Genomic DNA, 21556 nt, shown 5'->3' with positions numbered 1-21556 from the left:
TGAAGTGTTGGCTCATCTTTCTCTTCTGTGGCTTGTAGGTGATTCTAGGGCAGGGACTGAGTCCCATCCATCTCCAGATCCCCCAGAAGTCCATGCACGCAGCTCAGACCCAGTGCCCGCTGCCAGGTAGAGAAAGTGGAAGGCGGGCTTTCCACTTCTGAGGGGCCTATGAAATCAACCACACCGAGAGGGGCCAGACATCCTGCCCTCTCAGATCTTGCTGAAATGTCCCCTTCTCAGGGGTATCCTTTCTAACCTCCCTATTTCATACTGCTACCCCCTCCCTGGCACACCCTCTGCACGCCCTGCTCTGTTACCATCCATCAGACCCCTGGATTTCCCTAAGTGAACCTCTTTCCCACCCCATTAGAATGTAAGCACCCTGAGGGTAAGGATTTTTGTTTTACTCTCCAAGTCCCCATTTCCCAGAACAGGGACCGACACTTTGCCCTCAGCGTCTCACCCTCTGTGTGGGTCCCCACGTTAGCCCCCTGGGGGCCATGAACAGCGGAGGTGGGAGCACCTGCTCCCCCTGCTGGTGGCGCAGGCTTCTGCCCCGCCCCCCCCCCCACCTGGAGGGAGCCAGGCACAAGGCTAGGGGATGCGTGCCAAGCTCCCCCAAGGACGCCCTCAACACCCTGTCCCTGCAGTTGGCACCAGGCTCCTGCAGCTCTGCGAGCATGCAGCTGGGGAGCAAGGTGCCAGCCTCCTCTTCTCGGCAGTCTCGTCTTAGGAGGATTCTCCTGGGGTCTCCAGTGCCTGGTTCTGGGGGTGGGGCCGGAGAGGGAGTGGTACCCATCCACCAACACTGTCCACCCTCACTCCCCCCTCCTCTTGACCACTCGATCTTCTTATATAAACAGCAAAGAGGGAGGAGTGGAGAGGCGGGGCACCTCCAGGATGCCCCGGGGAAGGTGTCTGGCCCCAGCCTTTTGTGATCTCTTTAGGAAGTGGGTTTCTTAGCATCTCTTTGGCCACAGCCTTGGGTCCCGGTAACCAATTCTGGGGCAACTGGAAATGTCCCCTCCGTGTCTCCTTGGTTGTTTATTGTAGATCTTCCCTTCCGGAACACGGGCCCAGAGACCCACAGCTTGACGTGACCTGTGCCTAGGAAAATGCCCGGCAAATTGCAGGCCCCTATCTTCCGAAAGAAATGACTCACTGGGAAGATGGCTGTGGCTACAGTGAGTTTGTGTTGAGAAGTAACAGGAGGGGGGATGGGAGGGGCCTGAGGTGGTCGATACGTGGCCGACGCCCTTCACGTGTTATCTCACTTCTCACAGTGACCTCGAGGGGCGACCGAGCCACCACCTCCACTTCCTCCCGGCCAAGCTCAGGCGGACGCAGGGAGGCGGCGGCTGTGGGCCGGGCTCTGGCGTCCATGATCCTGACTCTGGTTCCTCAGTTGTAAAAGTGGGACGGCGAGACTCCACGTTGTAAGGATTAAATTAGCTGATACGTGTAACGTGCTCAGCTCATGTAGAGACATGGCAGGTCATAAACAGGAACCAGAGTTAATTTCCATTATGACTGCTATCACTGGGACAGACCCAGAATCTGCCTACCGCCAAAGCCAGCACCCTGCACGGCACCCCCACTCCCACCAAGAGGGCGACTGAAAGAGGGTGATGACCCTCTGGGGCCCTGGAGCTGAAAGGAGCTGAGACCCCCGGGTGAGGGTGACAGTCAATGCCAGACCTCGGCCTGCAGCCCTGATGTAAGGGGCGACGAGGAACTTCTACGGGTCTTCAATCAGGGGAGTGAAATGATGAAAGTGGCGTTTTAGGAAGATTAATCTGGCAGCAGAGACAGGATGGAAAACAGTCAAGCTCAGTGCAAAGAATTATGACCGCTTCCCGGCTTGCTGAGAGGAGGGTCATTAAAGGAAAGTGGCCTTGTTCTTGGCTCCCTGGGTGCCAAGCTCAGGGTTCCCGGCAGCTGGGAGGGGCTGGGTCTTTATCAAGAAGAGGCACCCAGGGCAGCCGGCAGGGGGCACTGTTTTTGCCAGGGACAGTAGCCATCACCAGGGAGCTCTGGCTGAGGAGCAAGGTGGACAGCGGGACAGGCAGCAAAGTCGAATCTGCTAGAATAAGGAGAGGGCCATCAGCCCCCTGGCCACGTGGCAGATTCCAAGCTGAGCACCTCAACTACGGCATGGGGTGGGCTCTTGCGGGGAGGTCCTTCGGGGAGGGCAGGACACCCACTGTCACAAGCACCAGCTCCCACCACTGGAGGCTGCTCTGGAAGCAGCAGCCAAAGTGTAAAGGGGCACCAGGGCTGCCCCGACCAAGAGCGGAATGAGCTGCTGCTTCTCTATTTTTCTCATTTTATTTAGAGCTGTCACGATAGATTGGAAGGGCTCAGGCCACTCTATCTTCTCCCATCTCCCGAGGAGACGGAGCCCGCGGCCAGGTTCCAGCGCGGGGAATGGTCCAGCCAGCCCCTCACACCAGCGCCTGGAAAACCTCCAGCTTCTCCCGGTACAGGTGGTGAAACTGCTTGGCCAGGTAGTGGAAGGGGGCTTTGTAGTTTTCCATCTCCTTCTGGAGAGACAAATTGAAGAAGTCAGTTGGTTGGTTTTAGGACTGTCACAGAGAGCTGGCATCGCCCGCTCTTCCCTCCTGCCAGGTGCTCCGCCCCCTGCCCCAACTTCTCCTTCCCACCACCCCCACCACTCAGGGCAGCTACTACCATTCCTCCCGTTTTACAAGAAGGAAACTGAGACGTGGAGAGGTTGAGGTCACGTGCCGAAAACCACACACTTGCCCGTGATGGGGCTGGGTCTGAACCTAGACCTGTTCCTGCAGAGCCTGTACTTTTAGCCACTCTCACTCTGTGTGTGACAGGATGTTAAAATGAGACTCTTTCTTGCTTAGTTTTGACTGAGGCCCCAAAGGTCAAAGCAAAACAACCGATGGCAAGGACCTCCACACTCTGGAGGGAGGAGCAGACAGGATGGAGGTCGGGGAGCGCTGTGGCATTTCCCCCGGGATGCGGGCGCTTCTCCCTCATCCTGAGGTCAGTGGGAGGGTCCCAAGAGGAAGCCTGCAGCCCGGGGACTCAGGCCAGTGCTGGACCCGGGCCTGGGAAGCATCAGGGTGAGGCTGGGGTTGGCTGTCTGGATGGCCAAGCAGGAGAGGTTAGACTGGGGATGGCCTGCAATGCCTCCTCTGTCAAACTGGGGCTGCAGCAACGCTTCCCTGGACCAGCGGCGGGCCCAGCGGAAGCCCAGCCTGGAGCTGTCTTAAAGGGACTCCGCGGGGACAGCCTCCAGGAAGGTGATGGCTCCCAACAAGAATGGACGGCCTGGAATTGAGGTCACAGGAAAGGTGAGGAGGTGTCCTAGCCTGAGGAGGTGTCACCTGTGAGGTGGAAGCCGCAGGTGAGAAAGCGCCCCTGATGGGCGCAGGGAGGGCATCTCTGACACCTGGCAAGTCCAGAGGGGCCACAGCAGGTCCCAGCAGAAGTGAGCTGGTGGGGAAGCACAGGTCCAGAAACACAGATGCAGCAGCCTGGCCCTGCTTCCCACAGCAGGCTCAGGAGGCGAAGCTGACTTTACGAATTCTGACAGTCACTCAGCACTGGGCATTTTAATAAGTGAAATAATGAATAATTTTGTGACTAAAGGTGACTAAAGGATGTTTTTATTATCTGAGAGAGATCAGAAAAGTTCTGGAACTTGCCCTAGGTTTTCTTCATCTGGTAGGAAGAACCAGCCCTATAGGGTGAGCCTGACAGGCTCTGGGAGAAAGAAAATGGTACCCTCTCCACTTAGCTATCGTTTCTCACTCTCTATGTGCGCATCCACGGGTATTTTCAATTTTTTTAAAGAAATAAGTTGGCAGAAGAAAGCACCCACTACTTTCAAGACAGTAGCTCAAACTATGAATGCACAAGAACCTGTGTGTATGGATTTTCAAACAATCCGTAGCTGGTGGCAAAAGTGCAGCCTTGATAAGAGGTAATGAAATATCCCCAACAAAACGGAAGGATTTCCAAACCAAAGGATGGAACGAAGTCGTCAAGCTCAGTGCCTTTGTTTTATAGACAGCAGTCTGGGGCCCAGGGGTGCAGTGGCCCAGCTGTTTTACGCAGAGCCCAGTCTAGAATTCAGATGCCCCAAATTTGAGAAGAGCAGCCTTTTCACTCTGCCAGCTGGGGTGACAGAAGCGCGCAAAAGGAAACCAGTTCCTGCAGAAAGTTACCGGACTTCCTGTCCCAAGGGTGGAGGAGAGAAGTCACCAAGAGCAGAACCAGAGGTGGCAGTGCTGAGAGGGTGCTGAGAAATGAGAGGACAGCTGGTGGCCCAGACGAGTGTCTATACTCAACTCATGACTGCCAAGGACCGGAAGGCTGTCACTCTTCAGCAGGACGTAAGAAGAATAACTCAGTTATATTTGCAAGACACTTTTGACTGTACAGAGCATAACGTCCTAGGCTACGCCAAAGTCAAATAGCAAAACGTTACGTCAGTTGCAAGTATAGTTAAGCATTGAATGGGAAGAGAATGAGGACTGCAAGGCACATGCACAAGGATTTCTAACTGAGTCTGAAAGCTCTTGAAAGCCAGATCTTCGGAGAACGCAACATAAAAAGTAGGGGATTCAATGGAGGCAAGTCTCTTTATACACATGGAGTGCTCCTGAAATAGCAGATGTAAACAGAACCGTTTTCCAAATGCATTAGGAGGGCTTGCTAATGATAGGAATGCTTTTGTTAAATGATGAATCATAATCTTGCTGACATCGTTTGACAGCTGTAGAGTAGGTCTGCTCTGCGTGAAGAATCTTCAGAGCAGGCTCAGACTAGTGCTTAATCTGGCCTAGAATTCTGCCCCTGAGACTCCCAAAGTAGGCTCTGTGGGAGGCCAGAGCCCCTTCTAGAAGGTTATCGAGCTGGACAGGCTGGCCTGTGTTCTAGTTCTGGTGCCACTGCTCATTAGCTGGGCAACCAGGGAAAGCAACACAGTCTTTCTGAGTCTGTTTGTCATCAGTGAGATACGGATAGCAGCAGGACTGCTGGAAGCCTAAATAGATAATGCGTGCAAGACACTTAGCACACAGTAGGTGCTCAACAAACCTCAGTTCCCTTCCCCTCACCTTCCTGCAAGGGAAGCCATCCCTATGGATCTTCCCTGAACTCGCTTTTATTTAATACTGTCCAACTTCTTGCAGTAATAAACAGTGCATTTTAACTGCTGTTTAAAGAAATGCTCTTAAATTTTTTGGTGTGAAAATGCCAAATATTGAGGGGTGTTAGAAAGTCAAAGAGAAACCACAGAGACCTCGAATAGCCAAAGTAATCCTGAAAGAGAACAAAGTTGGAGGCATCACATTTTTGGATTTCAAACCCTATTACAAAGCTATAATAATCAAAACAATACGGTCCTGGCATAAAAACAGACACGAAGACCAATGGAACAGAATTGAGAGCCCAGAAATAATTGCCCCACATATATGGTCATCTAATATTTGACAGTGGAGTCAGGGATACTCAATGGAGAAAAGATAATCTCTTCAGTAAATGGTGCTGGGAAAACTGGATATTCACATGCAAAAGGATGACACTGGATTCCTATTTTACACCTCCCAGAAATTAACTCAAAATGGATCAAACAGTTGAACTTAAGACCTGAAACCAAAAAAACTCCTAGAAGAAAACATTGGGAAAAAGATCCTTGTCAGTAGTTTTGGCAATAATTTTATGAATATGACAACAAAAGCACAAGCAACAAAAGTATAAATCAATAAGTGGGACTACACCAACCAGAAAGCTTCTGCACAGCAAAGGAAACCATCAACAAAATGAAAAGGCAACCTGCAGAATGAGAGAAAATATTTGCAAACCACACATCTGATAAGGGGTTGATATCCAAAACATACAAGGAATTTGTGCAACTCAACAGCAAAAACACAAATACTCTGATTAAAAAATGGGCAAAGACGAATAACAGATATTTTTACAAAGAAGATACTTGAACGGCCAACAAGTACCTGAAAAGGTACTCATAATTATTAACCGTCAGGGAAATGCAAATCAACCACAATGAGATGTCACCTCACACCTGTGAGCATGGCTATCATCAAAAAGACAAGAGGTAAGTGTTGGTAAGGATGTGGAGAAAAGGGAACCCTTGTGCACTGTTGGTGGGTATGAAAATTGGTGCAGCCACTATGGAAAACAGTATGGAGGTTCCTCAAAAATTAAAAATAGAGCTGCCATATGACCCGGCAATCCCACTTCTGAGTGTGTAACCAAAGGAAACGAAATCACTTCCTTGGAGAGAGAGCTGCATCCCCATCTTCACTGCCAAGAGAATAGTCATGACAGTAGTCAAGACATGGAAACAACCTGAGTGTACACTGATGAATGAATGGATAAAGACAATGTGGTACACACACACACACATGAATACTATTCAGCCATAAAAAAGATGGAAATCCTGCCACTTGTGACGACGTGGATGAACCCTGAGAATATTATGTTAAGTGAAATAAGCCAGCCGAGAAAGATAAATATTGTTATGTTCTCACTTATGTGTGGAATCTAAGAAAAAACAAACTCAGAAACAGAGAGTAGACTGGTGGTTGCCAGGGGCGGTGGGGACGGGGGTGGGAGAAACGGGTGAAAGTGGTCAAAGGGTACAAAACCTCCAGTTTAAAAATGAGTATGTTCTGGGGACGGAATTATAAAGAAAAAAGAAAGTCAAATGGCCATGTAGGTACCTCCTTTAGGTCTGCAGGACAATTATGGCTGCATTTAGAAAGAGAGGAGGAGATGGGCTTGGTGTCAGGACTTGGCTGCGTTTCAAATGGCATTTGGTTATATCTCCTTTTTAATTACAGCTTTCTTAACCGAGCTGCCGGGTGGTGCTTAGTCGCCTCCATCAACTTAGGGGGCGACTAGTTAACCCGCACAGTTAATACCAAGTGCTTAACTGCAGCCTCGTCAGACATCATTTATACCCTCCCGTTTCAATCGTGTAGTGGCAAACACCTAACCAGAGTTTAAACATGCAGCCCAGTGGCCTTTGGTGATAGAAGTGTTGGGAGTGGGTGTTAATTTCTGAGTTCCGTCAAGAGTTCCAGGGAACGTGGGATATTGGGGTAAGGAGGCAACTTCATAAATGTGAATGGAGGAGGACGGAATAGGAAGATAATGTTTGCTGTGGGTGGTACAGCTCACTGCTTTGCTCAGAGGTGTCCTGCATAAGAGATGGGCAACCCTCTATATAGTAAAAGCCTGCTAATTGGAACTTCACTAATTTAGCATTTGTGATCGTTGGACCAGAGGCAAAACTGACATTTATCTCTGCACAATCTAGGAATACAAGGATTTAGTGAGTAGTAATAGCATAAATGAGATTACTAGAGGGAATATTTATATTTAAAAAAGCTAACATTGACTGAGCATTTACGATGCCTCAGACCTCGTGCTAAGCGCTTTCATATTCACCATCTGACTTAGTTCCCATATCTATTACTCAGTGAGGGATATATTTTACTATCCCCACTTTATAGGTGAGGAAACTGAGGCACCAACAGGTTAAGTAACACCCCGAGTGGCCCACAGCTAGTCCCGCTATTCACCATCGGAGGTCAGAGCACCTGCCTGCACTCGCTACTTTCCTTAAGGAAACATGCCGCTTTGAGGGGGTTTGAGAAATTCATGTCCATACGGCAACTGAATAGCAGCATTTGTCAAATTTCACAGATGCGACAACAAGGGTGCCTGTAGCTTAAGGAGAGTTTGAGTAGAAAACGACCTCAGGGCTATTTGTTAAGTAGCCCACTGACTCCCCGGGAGGACCAAGGAATCAGTCGGGGCCGGAGGCCACAAGGCCAGGAATGAAGTCCACGTTACCACCATGGACGTTTCAGGCTGTGCCGGCCATGGCAAGTCTCCCCAGCAACCCCAGGAAGGGGCACTGCAGCTGGCACCTTGGTCCCTGCTGGCTCTGAAGTGGGCGTTTCTGGGCGGCTCCCGCGGGGGGGGGGGTGTCTTCTCTTGACCCCCTTCCATAGTAGCACACGAGTGTTTCTGATTGGTGTAGCCTGGGTCACGCCCCTTCCATAGTAGCACACGAGTGTTTCTGATTGGTGTAGCCTGGGTCACGTGCCTGCACCCTGGCTGCAGGGAGGCTGGGACCTCAGAACTCCCCACATAGGAGGGAGCTTCCCACAGTACTGTGAACATGCCCAAATCATGCTTATCGGGTACTGAAGGGGCCGGGAACAAATCCCTCTGACCGTCCCCCTTCCCAAGGGCTCTTGCTGAATATACCAGAGACACTCTATGGCCTGGTGTCACCCTGGGGCTGCGGCACGGTGGGGGCAGGGAGCACGGGAACCAGAAGTCAGGGATCCTCGTCCTGGCTCAACCCTTCGTGAGTCAGCGTGACTCACGGGCCAGTCACTTCACCCCAACACAAAGTGGGGAACGGGGGCCAGCTCCTGGATCATGGGGCTGCTTTTGAGAGTCTATGAAATAATGTGCCAACAACACTGTAACCCAAGACGTCTCATGCCCACATCAAGTGTCCCTGTAACTGAACACAACACACTTGTGTTTCTTCCTGATTGAGATGCAGCTTTTCCCAGGGCCGGCTGGCTGGCTGATCTGCTTGTTTGTAACCCACGAGTGACTCCTGCTATACTGAGAAGAGATCTTGGGCTAAGGGTGTAAACATCAGCTCCGAATTAGGCTCTGCATATGGTGGACTAACAACTCGATGCATGGGAGGTCATGTGAGAAACCGCTTCCAGCCGAGGTCTGCTCCAGACTTGGCTACGGTGCAGGCGGAAATACTTACCACGGATGTTTCAAAACATTCCAGGCCTTGGCCCAGTGCCCATGCCCGGGTCTGGGCCGACTCCACCACTCGCCTGCTGGCCAGGTCTGTCTTGTTCCCCACCAGTACACCTGCTCGAGAGAAACAATCGGAGCGTCGCATTTAACCGTGGCCGTCTGGGAGGACAGCTGGAGAGATAAAAGAGCAAGCAGCCTAGTTCTGAGGTGTGTAAAACCTCATCTGAGAGAGGCTCCCTGATCCGAGGTGATGAGCACGACCGGAGACCCCGCACCGGCCCCCGAGGGCCGCAGCGGAGTGGGAGGCCGGCCCTTTGCACCTGCAACTTTCGCTCAGCCCCTCCGCTAGACCTCCTGGGTACCTGTCCGCCTCCTCTCCCTAAGGCTGCAAACCGTGAAGGCGAGGACCAAACTGATGTGAGCATTTGCGATCACTTCTCGCACATGGAGCAAACTTTCAAAACGGTCATTAACGCTAATCTGAGGGCTGGGCTCAGAGTCAGGCATTCAGAGGTAATTTGGTTCTGTTGCCAGCTGCATCCGCTGCGGCTAATTTTTGAGCCTGTCTCTGGAGATCGCTTTCCCTGGTCTCTAATGAGGAGAATTTGTTGATCTCACATAGGGATGAAAAATAAACTGATTGAGAGCATTCAGAAGTGAAAACGGGCCTTGCATGTTTACTGGTGCCCCACATACAGGAGAAAATGAGGACTGCTTCCCTGGGGTTAGCTTTCCGGAAATAACAACTCATATTCCTATCACAGCACCTTCCCCCTCATTATCTTGAGTCACCCCATAACCCTGCTGGGGGGCGTCAGCAGGCCCATTTTACAGACTCACAGAGGTGGGGCAACTCACTGAGGTTTCCGTGGTTGCCGAGGCAGAGTCAGGGTACGGTCTAGACCATCACACTCAAAGACCAGGGCACCCTTTTCCTGCACCCACAGCCATTTCTGCAGTGACCCTGTGCTCTTGAACTTGAAGGTCAGAGGTGCTGCTGGCAACCCCGGATGCCTGCAGCTCGTACCTGGGAGGGTGGCGCCTGGCATCTGTGACCGAGCCTTCTCCAGCCACTTGCTGCAGTTGGTGAAGGACTGCTCGTTGGTCACGTCGTAGACGAGACACAAGACGTTGGGACTCTCCCACTGTGCAAGGGGGACAGGATGGCGACACGTCACTGACAGTGAAAGTGACTTCTAGACTGGGAGGAAATGTGGCCTTCTAAGGGAAGGGACACGTGGGCAGAGGGAAGTGAAAAATTCTAAAGGGGATGTGAATCAGAAAACAGAGCCACATCCACAGAAGAAAACGATTCACCCACAGGAATGAACGGGAGGGCTGGGCGAAGTGGCGGGGAAGGCCTAGGTCTGGGATGGTGACGGTGAGGGTGAGCGCTCGCATCCGTGCCGGGCGTTCTGGGCATCATCGTGAAACCTCCCAGCTTTGCAGGGCTGGTCTGAAGATCCCTACTGTGTAGATGAAGAAACTGAGTTCAGAGAGGGCAACTGACTTGCCCAAGTCACACGGGCTTTAAACACCAGGGTGGGGCTGAGGCTTTTCTCTACCCAGAAACGCTTTGCCTGCCCCGGTTCCATTAACTCATTCTTCTACTCATTCTCATGGAGGGCCCACTATTACACAAGGTGATATGTTTTCTGCTTTGCAGGCCTGAAAGAGCATCCTTTTTTCATTAGCCACTCACTGGAAGCTGGTTTGCGTACATTTTCCTAATAAGGGCCAGCTTTTCAAAAGGCAAAGGGCACTTTCTGCTTCTCCTGCAGTGTATCAGCCCTAATCCAAACCAGACCAGCAACTGCACAGGGTTCGCTGTTCCAATGAAGAACCAGTGCTATGCTCTCAGGGGCTGGCGCCTTCAGGGGCTGCTCAGACCCCTGGGCCATCCTGCTGCCTGGCACGGGGCCGCGGGGCAGCCCTGATAGGCTGTGAGGCTAGTCCTGGTGCGTGTGACTCTTGGCGATGCCCCGGTCTCTGGGGACCCCCATCCTGCACAATTAGAGGCTGGTTCATCTCTGGGGTGTTGTCACCTCCCAGGGTGTGAGGGAGAATCCTTTTCCCTCCAGCTGTCCTTGGAAGGCCAGCCCAGAACTGGCTCTGGAGGCCTCACCCTCCTGCCCCTGAGGCAACACTGCCTCCCCTCCTGGAGGTGCCCGGGATGGGAGGAGCTTGGATTAAATTGATGATCCCTTCACACCTTCACTCCACAGACCACAGAGCTCTAGCTAGAGTCACACTGACCACCCCTGTGCACAAGCAGGAGAGACCTCCTTCCTCCAGGCCCCAGTGAGGGGACCCAGCCTGGGCAGCGTGTGACCCTGACTTGTCCAGACACATCATCTCCTCCGCGGGGCAGCGCCGGACAGCGTACAAGGGAGCCGCGTGGGAAAACACCAAGAACTGACGTGTGAGGCCAGCCCTGTGTGAAATTACCATCATTAGATCTATTTCTCTTAGGCGAAAAAAAAGGGTGGCAGCAAACAGTTTCTATTAAAATGTAGCTGTTCTTGGAAAGGCAGGGGAGGGCTCTGGAGACCTCAAACCTTCTAAGTAGCTCACTGGCCCACATTAGCGGAACCGTTACCTTGGAAGGTACAGCAAGCTGGGTCCTAAGAGGAAGGCTGTGCGGGCTGGAGGAGCCTGGGGGCAGCAGGGGCAGGTCCCAGAGCAATCCTAGGTGGGACCAGGGGGTGGGCTGGGAAGGTAAGCCTCACTGTGGGGCCTCTAGGGCACCCCCTAGCGGGGAAGGAAATCTTTGCTCCAGACCCAGGAGGCGGAGGAGGGCTGAGAGAACACCCCCAGGAGGGGGTTGCTCCAGAGAAGGGAGGCCCCGGAGTGGGGGGCTGCGAGGACTGAGGTGCACAGCTCTGGTGCATTGGGAGTCAGCCATTCCAGGGCCGGTGGGGGGGAAGCAATCACGAATCACATGCAAGAGCTGCTCCTACCTGCCAAGGGGCCCCCAACCCCAAGGCTGGGAGGAATGCCCCTTACAGGATGTTGCCATGGTAGCTTCTCCTGGTGGCTGCAGTGAAGTGAAATTCCTGTGAGGGCATTGTTAAGGGGCAAACCTTTGGCGGGAGGTGGTGGTGATAGGAAAAAGACTGAATGCTACTTGCCAGTTTATCCAGCATTTCAGAAAACAGCTCCTTGCCGGCCGAGTCAAGAATGAAGAGTTCCTGGAATCAGAAAGACAGGTCCCAGGAAAGCCTGCACGTGGGGAAACCCGTCTGCAAATCCCCGCTAGGACTCCCGGCGCACCTTCGGGGTGACACACGCATGCGCACGTGCACACACATTTGTCTTGTGTCCGAGGCACGAGGAAGACGGTGGGAGGAGGAGCAACGGTCTCCCACCCCAACTGGCTCTTTCTGGGCGGCATCTCACCCCTCCTAACCCCGAGTGCAAAAATACCAGGAACAAGCCGACTTCCCACCTGGCAGAACAGAATGCTAGACAGGCTGACAAGTGCTCTGTTTTCCAAAAGGGCATTCTGCACTTTGTTAACGAAATTGATTTTCAAATCTTAAAACGATCCTTTTTAAAGGAGGTCACCGAGGAGGCCTGGGGAAGGCATTTAAAGCAGGACAGTCTGTCATGGTTCTGGGTGGCTGCGGTGTGAGTCTAGCAGAGGGCGCAGGATGACCCTTCCTGCCCGTGTCCGAACCTTCACCGGCCCAGGTGAGAGCCCCTCCCCAATGCTGCCATTCCAGGAAGTCTCCCCTAAGTTCCCCGTTAATTTCCTGCTGGCTCGGGCCTCTGGCTCATGCCGTCTGAAGGTCAGCGACCTCCTCTGCTTTGCACATTGGCTGTCGGTGCATTCATCTTACCCCTTCTCACTGTATCCAGGGTACTTAAAATTGCTTTTTGCTCATGGACCTCTTTAAGAATCTAGCAATTCTCAAGGCTTCTCTCCAGAAAAGCACATGCAAACCTAGCATCTTGCAATTCAATTTCAAGGGTCGACGCTTCCCACAGAGGGACCCAGGTTAGGAACCTCAATACTCGGTAAGTTCTGAGGGTAAGATCCAGAGCCCAGTCTTCCTCACGTCTTCTTCCTCATCCCTTCCATACGATGCTTCCCGTGTTCCCCCCAGCCTGTTCCTGAATGCTCAGACAAGTCTAGGCCAAGTCCTGGCACTTTTAGGTAGCTAGTCAGACATGGGTGGGTCTTGCCCCATCCTGGACAGGGTCATCTTTCCCTCCCCAACCTGGACACTAGTGATCAGAACCCACCCAGAGATCCTCCCTCTTCTAGTCAAGGACCACCAGCCTTATCAGGACCAAGCAAGATAAACCTACCAGCACAGGTCGGTGCAGGTGCACCAAGACCTAAAAGGTGCCTCAAGGTAACCTGGGGTTCATTATGCCGTATTTGTAATACATTAGCATTGTGGTTTGGGTGCTCGTGCGCAAGCGCCTGTGCACTAGGAGAAAAGTTACGGGACCTAAAGCTGTCAATCAACTTGTCAGTCAAATGATGCAGGACACAGGGAGGGACCACCACTCTCAAAAGCCCAACCCTACCCCACCGCGGGCTGCTTCTGGTTTCCAGACAGCCCACTCTCATTCGTTCTTGGGAGTGTACTCTTGCTCTGCTTCAGAAAACTCTTAGTACTTAAAACCATTCTATGTCTCTCGACTGAAATCTCTCCCTTGAGAAGGCAAGAACTGAGGAAATCACTGCCCTGGTGACAGCACTGCCTCGCTCCGTGACCACGGAGCCCTCGGGCGCAGCTGGGGCAGCACTGAGCCCCCTTGGGGCGAGGGCACCACTCACCACACTGTCCCCTGTGTCAGGGACTGGCACCGTCTTCACCACCAGATCCACCCCTGTTGTCTGTGGAGGAAAAGGGAGAACACGCACGTCAGGGGTCCCAAGGGGATGCATGTCTCCGGCTCAAGTGTCTGTGCTCTGGACTCACTTCTGGTGTGGAAGTCAGAGACGCCCTAGTCTCGTCCAACCCCCTGCCCACGAGCGAGCTGTACACGGTGACCAGCCAACCACCGGCCAGTCTGCTCCACACACTGCCCCGTGCCCCGTGGCTTATGGCCGTACGGTCAGGCCTCTTAGGGCTTCTTAAGGACATTTGGAAAGTCGCTGCCCCAGGGTTATCTGATCACTTGTCTTTAAGCCCCCGCCAGGCCTATGATGCCCACATCTCACCAGGGTGTAGTTCTTCTGGAAATGGGCTCCGTCGCTGCGGAAGATCTGGGCCAGGGCGGTCTTGCCCACGGTTGGGTCTCCTGTGAGATCAGAGTAGAAGAAAAACACCGCTTTCATCCTAAGCTGACTGGAGGCTCTCCCATTCCAGAACACTGGTCTAGAAACCGAAAACCTCAATGAGTCCTCAGGGAAAAGGTGATTGATTCTCAAGGGAACTTGCTCCGGGGTCGCTGGCAGGGCAGCGGGTCTGTGAGACCGATCTTCCAAACCCATGATGGCCAGTCTCTTTTCTTCCGGGCTAATCCTTTCATCTACAGAAGCCCACCCAGAAGGTAACAGAGCTGAAGGAGGGCTTCTGAGCATTGGAAATAGAACTGACACTCTTCCACTGAAACACACCCGACGGGGAAAACCTGTCCCTTTCAAACTTGAAATTACTTTGAAGTCTTGAAGGTAAGGAAGTGTGTGACCAGGTACAGACTTACAGGTTCAGTCCTCTAATGGAACCACTTTGAGTTTACAGCGTCCATCCTGAGAATCCTGCATACTTTTCTGGGGTGGGGGGGAGAGGGGGAGAGTTGGGTGGGTGTCTACATTTAGGAGAAACAAAACGCAGGGGGCTACATTTGCCATCCTGAAGCCCATTTCCAAGTGACATTTTCCACCTCCACCTCCTGGTAACCCATCTGCGACCACTGCAGGCCCATCTTCCCAGGGCCTCTCCTCTAAGTCTATCGGCAACAGCCACTGGTTCCTCTAAGCCCGTCTCATACCTACCGGCTCCATCTTCTTGGCTTTCCTTTGTTGTTGGAGAGCCCCATAAACTGGTACCTGGAAACTAAAGATCTATGTCACAGTTTCAAGTCTGAGACCTGGACCTTTCACAAGGTGGTCAGGGGCAATTTATTCTGGAGTTCTCTCCGGGCCCCCAAGGGTGCTGGAGGCTCTCCGTGCCCATCCTTAACTCTCCTGCACTCTCCCCACGTCCCCACCGGTGGCTCTGCGTGGCTTCCTTTGATACCACACTGTGTTCATCTGCAAGACCTTTTCCACCTTGAGAGTCTCACACTGATTCTCCCTCCATCACCCAGCGCCCTGGCAGGACACCTGTCTGCTGCTTTCTCACCCCCTTGATCCTCAGCAAAATCACCATGCTCGCATCCTTCTGCCTTGCGTCCCTCGATGCAATCGTCTCACCTTCACCCCGTTTTACAGGCGGCTTCAACTCGCCTCTTTACTTGACTCCTCGATAGCCTGCCGCCCTGTTCACTTTTCAGTTTTGACTTTTCTCACCTATAATTTTCTCTTGGGAGACAATTATTTGCCTACTTGTGGCATTTCATTTCACGTTAACTCCTCCAGGTCTGAGTGAGCTAGTCAGGTCTTGCTTTTCTCTTTGCCTCTGTCATGGACCCATTCATACAATCTCATTCGCTCCTTCCCAGCCCCCAGGTCCCAGCCTTCACCCCCTGCCCCCCCGGGGACTATCATTAACCTCATTTGACAGATGAAGATATTGAGGCTTAGAGAAGTTGGGTAACCTGCCTAGGATTCCAACACGGCCCTCTCTCCGCCAGATCCCACTCCTCTCCTAGAGCTCAGGGACCCTTCTGACCCATTTCTAACACTGCCCCTGCAGGTCTTCATCCCCGCAGCCTTCCGGGACACCGGGGGGGACCGTGGGCTGGACTTTCACCGGGTACCCATCCATCTCAGGGCAAACAGAGCACATCTTGTGCAATGACTGCATCCACCCTCCCGACTTCAATTTTGCCTCTGAATCCGGTTGGAAACTGGCTCTTCCCGCTTGTGAAATTCCCTACAGATTTGTTCCGGTTAATTTCATAACTCTTGCTTCCGACTGTCAGTCAGAGTCACCCACACTTCTGGAAAACCTCCTGTGTCAGCTGAGGAGGGAGCCGAGCGAGCCCAGGAAGGCGAGACCACTGATAAAACACATGTGCAGGGCAACAAGATGACAAGTGCAAATTCAAAGAGCACAAGCTGAGAATCAAGGCGTCTGAGGGTGCGGGGAGGAGAGAAGCTGATGAGGGCTTTCGTCAGCGGGGAGGACTTCCCTGGAGGAGGCTGAGCCCAGGGGTGACGGCGGGGGGGGGGTGCTCTGCTTGCTGGAGAGGGTACCGTCTGCAAGGGCACGATGCGAGGTCACCTGCGACCTCATAGTCGCCAAGCCCGGGGGTTTTTCCTCAGCTCTCACGCTCCCCGATGCCTCTGAAGCAGCATCCCGCCCCCGGCAGCCCTCTGGCCCCGGGGACCCTGCACCGGCCTGGTCCTCCGGCTGCTCTGCCTGCCTCCCAGATGTGGACACTCCTGTGGGCCTGTCCTTGGTCCTCTGTTCCCATCTGCTCGGTCCCACTTACTCTCGTTACCTCGACCGTCACTTCTCGTGCCAGGATCCCTCTCCCAAGCTTCGTGTTTCCCACACCCTATGGGTGTTTCCACTGGAACGTCAGGCTTCCCACCGGATCTCAGTGCCCACAGCCAGGCTGGGTCCCGAGCAGTCTCGCCCATTTATCTTACTTGTTCTCTTCACCACCCTCGATGTCCCCAGACTTCACCCACGGTCGCCTCTGAAGGCTCCTTTTCCTTCCTCCCAAGTCCAGTCAGCCTCTTCTTTCCTTATATCATTCTCTGTGTCTCCAGCCCGCATCTCCTTTGTTGTCATGACCAACACTGCCCTAGTTACCTCAAACTTCAACCTGGGCTCCTGTCTCAGCCCCGAACCCGCCCATCCATGCTCTGCCTTGTGACGCTGGAGCTGGGACTCTGCACACGTTTCTCTTTTGCCAGGGATTTCCCGTCAGGCTCTGCCGATGGGAGTTCAAGAGTAAGGCTGGAAGGCTGGGGGCGGGGGGCGGGGGGGGGGGGACTTGCTCCTTCCCCTTGGCTTTGCTGTTTCTCTTAGTGTTATCCTACTGATGGCCTTGACCCAGCAGCAAAGGTTAGTCGCTGCCTCCAACTGGGTTTTGTGTTTTTGCACTTCTGGACCAACCTCAGAGACACCAGCGTCAGTGGGCAGCGTCCCCTTCTCAGAGACCTGCGGCTCAGCTCCCAGCACCCTCCTGCGCTCTGAGGTTCTGACAACCTGCCCTCTTCCCTCTCGTCCCCCAGCCCTGGGATGAGGCTCCTTCCTGCAGTTACTCTCCGTGCTGCCTTACTGTCCCCTTTGGTCTTTCCAGTCCTCCAGTACCTGTTTAATGAACACCCCACACTAAATCCTCACTGTCGAGATACCTGTGTAGTTGCAGCTTTTTGCCTGGACCCTGCCTCGTGTAGCACTTGGTACCAGGAGTGGCCTCAAGACACAGACCCTCAGGATGGTCTGGAATTGGTTTGGCGGTTTCTCACCCTAAACATGGGGCTGAGCTCCTGGCCAGTGGGCAATGGGTCCTAGTGATGGGTGGCACGTGCTGGCATCACACACTGAGTACCACCCCAGCCAGGCAGTGCCCCCTCCTCAGAGGTCTGGATCCCAGCCCAGGGTTGGGGGAGGTTCTTCTTCAAGCTTCTGACAACCCTGACCGCCACCCACCAATTCTGTGTCATCACAACGTTGTCTTCCGGCTTTTTCAGTTCTCTGACACACGCTGAACCAATTCCATATATTAAACTCTCTCTGTTGAAATGCCTAATGTATTTTCTGTTTTCTTGACTAGGTCTGGACTGAAAACACCTCCCAACTGGCCCTCTCTCCTTTTTGTTTTTCTCCCTGCTCTAACCCATCCTGAGCTTGGCATCAACAGACAGATCTTCATAAAACAGTGCTTTCCTCCGGTGACGCTCTCACACAGAGCCTGTCAAAGGATTCTTTCCGCTGTACGCCCCTCCCCACCTTCCGACTCTGTCTCTGACTATCCCTTACACAAAATCTGGGCTCTACAGTCCTGTTCTCTTGATCCCTGAAAATTCCTCGAAGATAACCTCCTTTCAGGTCACCCTAATCCAAATCCTAATCCTGCCCAGGCTCTGCCAGGCAAAGCTCCAACATGGCCTTCCTGCCCAGCCTCTGAAGGTCGTTTCTCACTCCTTTGTCTTTACCTGCATGGCTAGTGCGCTCACTGCTGGTGGCACGAGACTTGACATCACAGCAGCCCTCCAGGGAGTCAGGTTTATCATCCCCATGTATGTCAAGAGGCAGTAAGTACAGCATGGCACTCAGGGCACAGACTACAGCTCCATCGCTTACGAGCTGTATGACCTTGGGTCAGTAATCTCTCTGGGCCTCAGCTGCCACATCTACAAGATGGGGATAACAGCTTCTATCTCATAGAATTGTTATGAGGATTTAATGAGTTAACATGTACAGTGCCTGATATATATTAAGTAATATTTACGTGATTTGGAAGCACATAAAATATAGATAAATGTTAAGTGTTGTTTTCTCTCCATCTGAATCAGAACAACTAGCAGCTGTGCCTTGAGGTATTTCTCTGGGATCAAAGGGCATTCGATTCCTGTTTCTTGCGTTATAAGCTATTATGCACAGCTCAGCACTTCCTTGAGTGCGGGGGCTGGCCGGGTTCACCCTTGTGCTCCCAGTGCACCTTGCGTGGCAACTCACACGTACTAGGTGCTCAGTAAATATGTGGACTGAATAAGCACTTGAATTATCAGGTCCCTCGGTGACTAGCTATGTGAGAGATAAAAGGCAGATTGACTCCATTTTAAACAGTCGGGGGACTTCCCTGGTGGCGCAGCGGTTAAGAGTTGCGCTCCCAATGCAGGGGGCCCGGGGTTCAATCCCTGGTCAGGGAACTAGATGCCACGTGTATGCCGCAACCAAGAATTCACATGCCACAACTAAGGAGCCGGTGATCCACGACTAAGGAGCACACGTGCCGCAACTAAGGAGCCCACAAGCCGCAACTAAGGAGCACACCTGCTGCCACTAAGACCTGGCACAACCAAATAAATAAATTAAATAAATATTTTTTAAAATGTGGTGTTTGTTTTAAAAAATAAGATAAAATAAAGAGTTGGCCAGTGAGGGGGCCTGTGTGGTGAGGGTGGGGTGAAGAACGAGGTTTTGATGGGTGGTGGAGGTAGGGCTGTGTGCAGTGATTCATTCTGCTGGGGTCTTTTGGCCCCTGAAAACTTCCAAGAGGAGATAGATACCCTTGGGGCCTCAAAAGGAGGCTTCAGATTGAGGGCTAGGTTGGAGTTCAGGAATGACTTCCTAGGCAGTGGATGAAATCAGGTAAAACTAGTACCTGAGGGTATGGGTATAAGGAAGGGCAAGGAGTCTCGAGTTGAGGCCTGAGGATGGTAGAGTGTGGGGCTAAGAACAAAGCCCTGGAAATCATATCACCTGAATCTAGATCCCAGCTCAGCCAAATCCAGCTGTGTGACCCAGGGCAAGTGTCCTAACCTCTCTGGGTCTCAGCTGCCCCATCTGTAGAGGAGAATGACAATAATCCTGACCAATAGGGTTGTTGAGATGACCCGTGGTGAGGGTCTAGCACAGTGCTGACACATAGATGGTGCTCAGTAAGTCAGCCTCGTGATGGGAGTTGATTTAAAAAAGAAATAGGAGAAAGAATAGTCAGAGAGAGAGGCCCATTTAGAAAAAAAAAAAAATCTAACTTCAGAGAAAAATGATCCCACCTTATCCATGAGGAAACCGAGGCTCAGAGAAGTGCTTTGTCCAAGAGGACACAGCCAATCTGAGGAACAGCAGAATTAATTTTGTTACACAATACTGCCCCCACTGGTGCTCTGGAAACTAGACACTGCTCTTGAGAACCACTAATTTCTTTTGCTCAGTATGATACGATTGACTATGGTCAGTCAACTTTCTGTGTGACCCTTTTATTTCCAAATTGGAAAAGTCATTAAAAATACCATCCTTTTTGGTCTGGAAGAGAGGAATCAGAAAAAGGGATCTCTTTTTCCTCTGCATAATTTCTCACTGCTTCTTTCCTGAACTGGTCAGATAAACCCAGAAAGGTCACAAGTTTCCACAGTAACACAAGTTAAGAATTTTGGAGGTAGGAAGTTAGGAATTTTAGGCCGATCTCGGGGTTGAAATCCTGCCTATGACCTTCCTTCGCTAGGGGGTGACCTTGGGCAAGAGACTTCACCTCAGTGCCTCGGTAAAGTCAGAACAATCCGGCACTTACCCCAGGGTGCTACCTACTGTGACAAGATTAAATGAGATGCACGAGCCTGACAAGCAGTAAGGACTCAGGAAAGTACATCTGTGCTCTGTGGTCCCAGGTCCATAATGCAGGCAAATGTTTTTCTAAATGAGCAGTGTGCATACCACACAGGCATTCATTCGACAAATATTTATTGAGCACTTACTATGTTCTGCATATATGTTCTGGGTGCTTGGGCTGTATCAGTCAGCAAAACAAACATTCCCACTTTTGGGGGATTCAACACTTATGTCCTCCTGACCATGAGGCAGCACTGTAACTTTGGATCTTAAAGTCAACACACATAGGTTTTTGTAAACTCTGGTCAACTGTACATTACTGTCTCCTATCCCTGTCTGCATAAGACTGGGGTCAGGAAAAAAAATCCCATAAGTAAAGACCACCAAAGTCACTGATGCCTAACTTTGGGGTACAGCACCTGGTTTAGCTGAAGCGCTTATGGTGTGCTTAGCCTCATTTTCTTAACAAGTCTACTCGTCCTGAGTACAGCTCTAATTGGTGACGGTGGTCTCGGAGTATGACAGGGAGCGAAGGAAGCCACCTGGAGCTACCAATGTGCTCTGGAAGATAATTCTTCCACGCCTAATGAAATTTACTCTATCAGTAATTGCATTAACTCGCCTTTGCGAGACAGAAAGGGAAAGAGGGTAGACGATTTACGTGAACAAAAGCTCTCGACAATTTATGAAGTCTCTGGACTCCGGAGACTGTATTCACCCGCAAGTTTTCAGACTCACCTGCCAGGATGCATTTGGCTGCCAGCTTCACCATGGTAACCAACCACCTCCACGGACCAGACAGAAGAGCGGCTGCTGGAGGCGTTGGTGGCCCTGCCTGGGAAGGGGAGTGGGGAGGGCTAGCGCTCAAGGGGCCTGTGACCGCGGTGGGGACAAGGACAATGGGGCCTGGACCCTCCGGACAGCCCGCGGGGAGGATATCGGGCGCTAGGGTCGCAGCGGGGCTCACAGGAGCGCCAGATGGGGCCAGGTTCAAGGCCTCAGAAGGCAGCCTGGAAGGTGCCAGCGAGGCGATGCGGCTCTCGTACTCGGCCCAGCCCCTGGCAGTGCGGTCCGGGAATAGTGACCCAGCAACCCTCCAGCCGCAAGCACGGAGACAAATGCGCTCTCCGGGAAACCATAACCCGCCTGCCCCGCCTCCTCATCGTCGTCCTCCTCCTCGTTGACCGTCGATTGGCTGCCATCAAAAGCTCCCACCCCGAAGGCTCACGGAGACCAGTGGGAGGAGGGGGCGTGGCTAACAACATTTCCTCGCAGGATAATTCGTAGTAGTATCTGCTCTTCAAGCTTATCTCGCTTGACTAATAGTTGTAGGAGATGTCAATCATCTTCGCCTCCCGCCCCCGCACAGCCTGAAAGTTCAGGGAAAAGCA

General features: G+C 52.4%; 1 protein-coding gene across 3 annotated transcripts; it reads right to left on the bottom strand.

The window, feature by feature from the left end:
* Window positions 1–2309: 2309 nt before the first annotated feature.
* Window positions 2310–21342, bottom strand: IFT27 (intraflagellar transport 27). Of its 3 annotated transcripts, XM_033866135.2 has the most exons (8): window positions 20904–21342; window positions 13988–14067; window positions 13601–13660; window positions 11940–11999; window positions 9836–9953; window positions 8813–8922; window positions 5767–5817; window positions 2310–2543 (listed from the first exon to the last, which is right to left on the bottom strand). In XM_033866135.2, exons 1-7 carry the CDS (start codon window positions 20935–20937, stop codon window positions 5797–5799), a joined length of 483 nt encoding a protein of 160 aa, XP_033722026.1. In that variant the 5' UTR covers window positions 20938–21342; the 3' UTR covers window positions 2310–2543; window positions 5767–5796. The 3 variants fall into 3 exon arrangements, with proteins under 3 accessions (XP_033722026.1, XP_033722025.1, XP_073644314.1); XM_033866134.2 differs by lacking the exon at window positions 5767–5817 and having other exon boundaries at window positions 20904–21340; XM_073788213.1 differs by lacking the exons at window positions 5767–5817; window positions 11940–11999.
* Between the last annotated feature and the right edge of the window lie 214 nt (window positions 21343–21556).

The sequence above is a fragment of the Tursiops truncatus genome, chromosome 11 (assembly GCF_011762595.2).
Source record: "Tursiops truncatus isolate mTurTru1 chromosome 11, mTurTru1.mat.Y, whole genome shotgun sequence".
NCBI classification, from domain to species: Eukaryota; Metazoa; Chordata; class Mammalia; order Artiodactyla; family Delphinidae; genus Tursiops; species Tursiops truncatus.
This window is presented reverse-complemented; position numbering and strand designations above follow the sequence as displayed.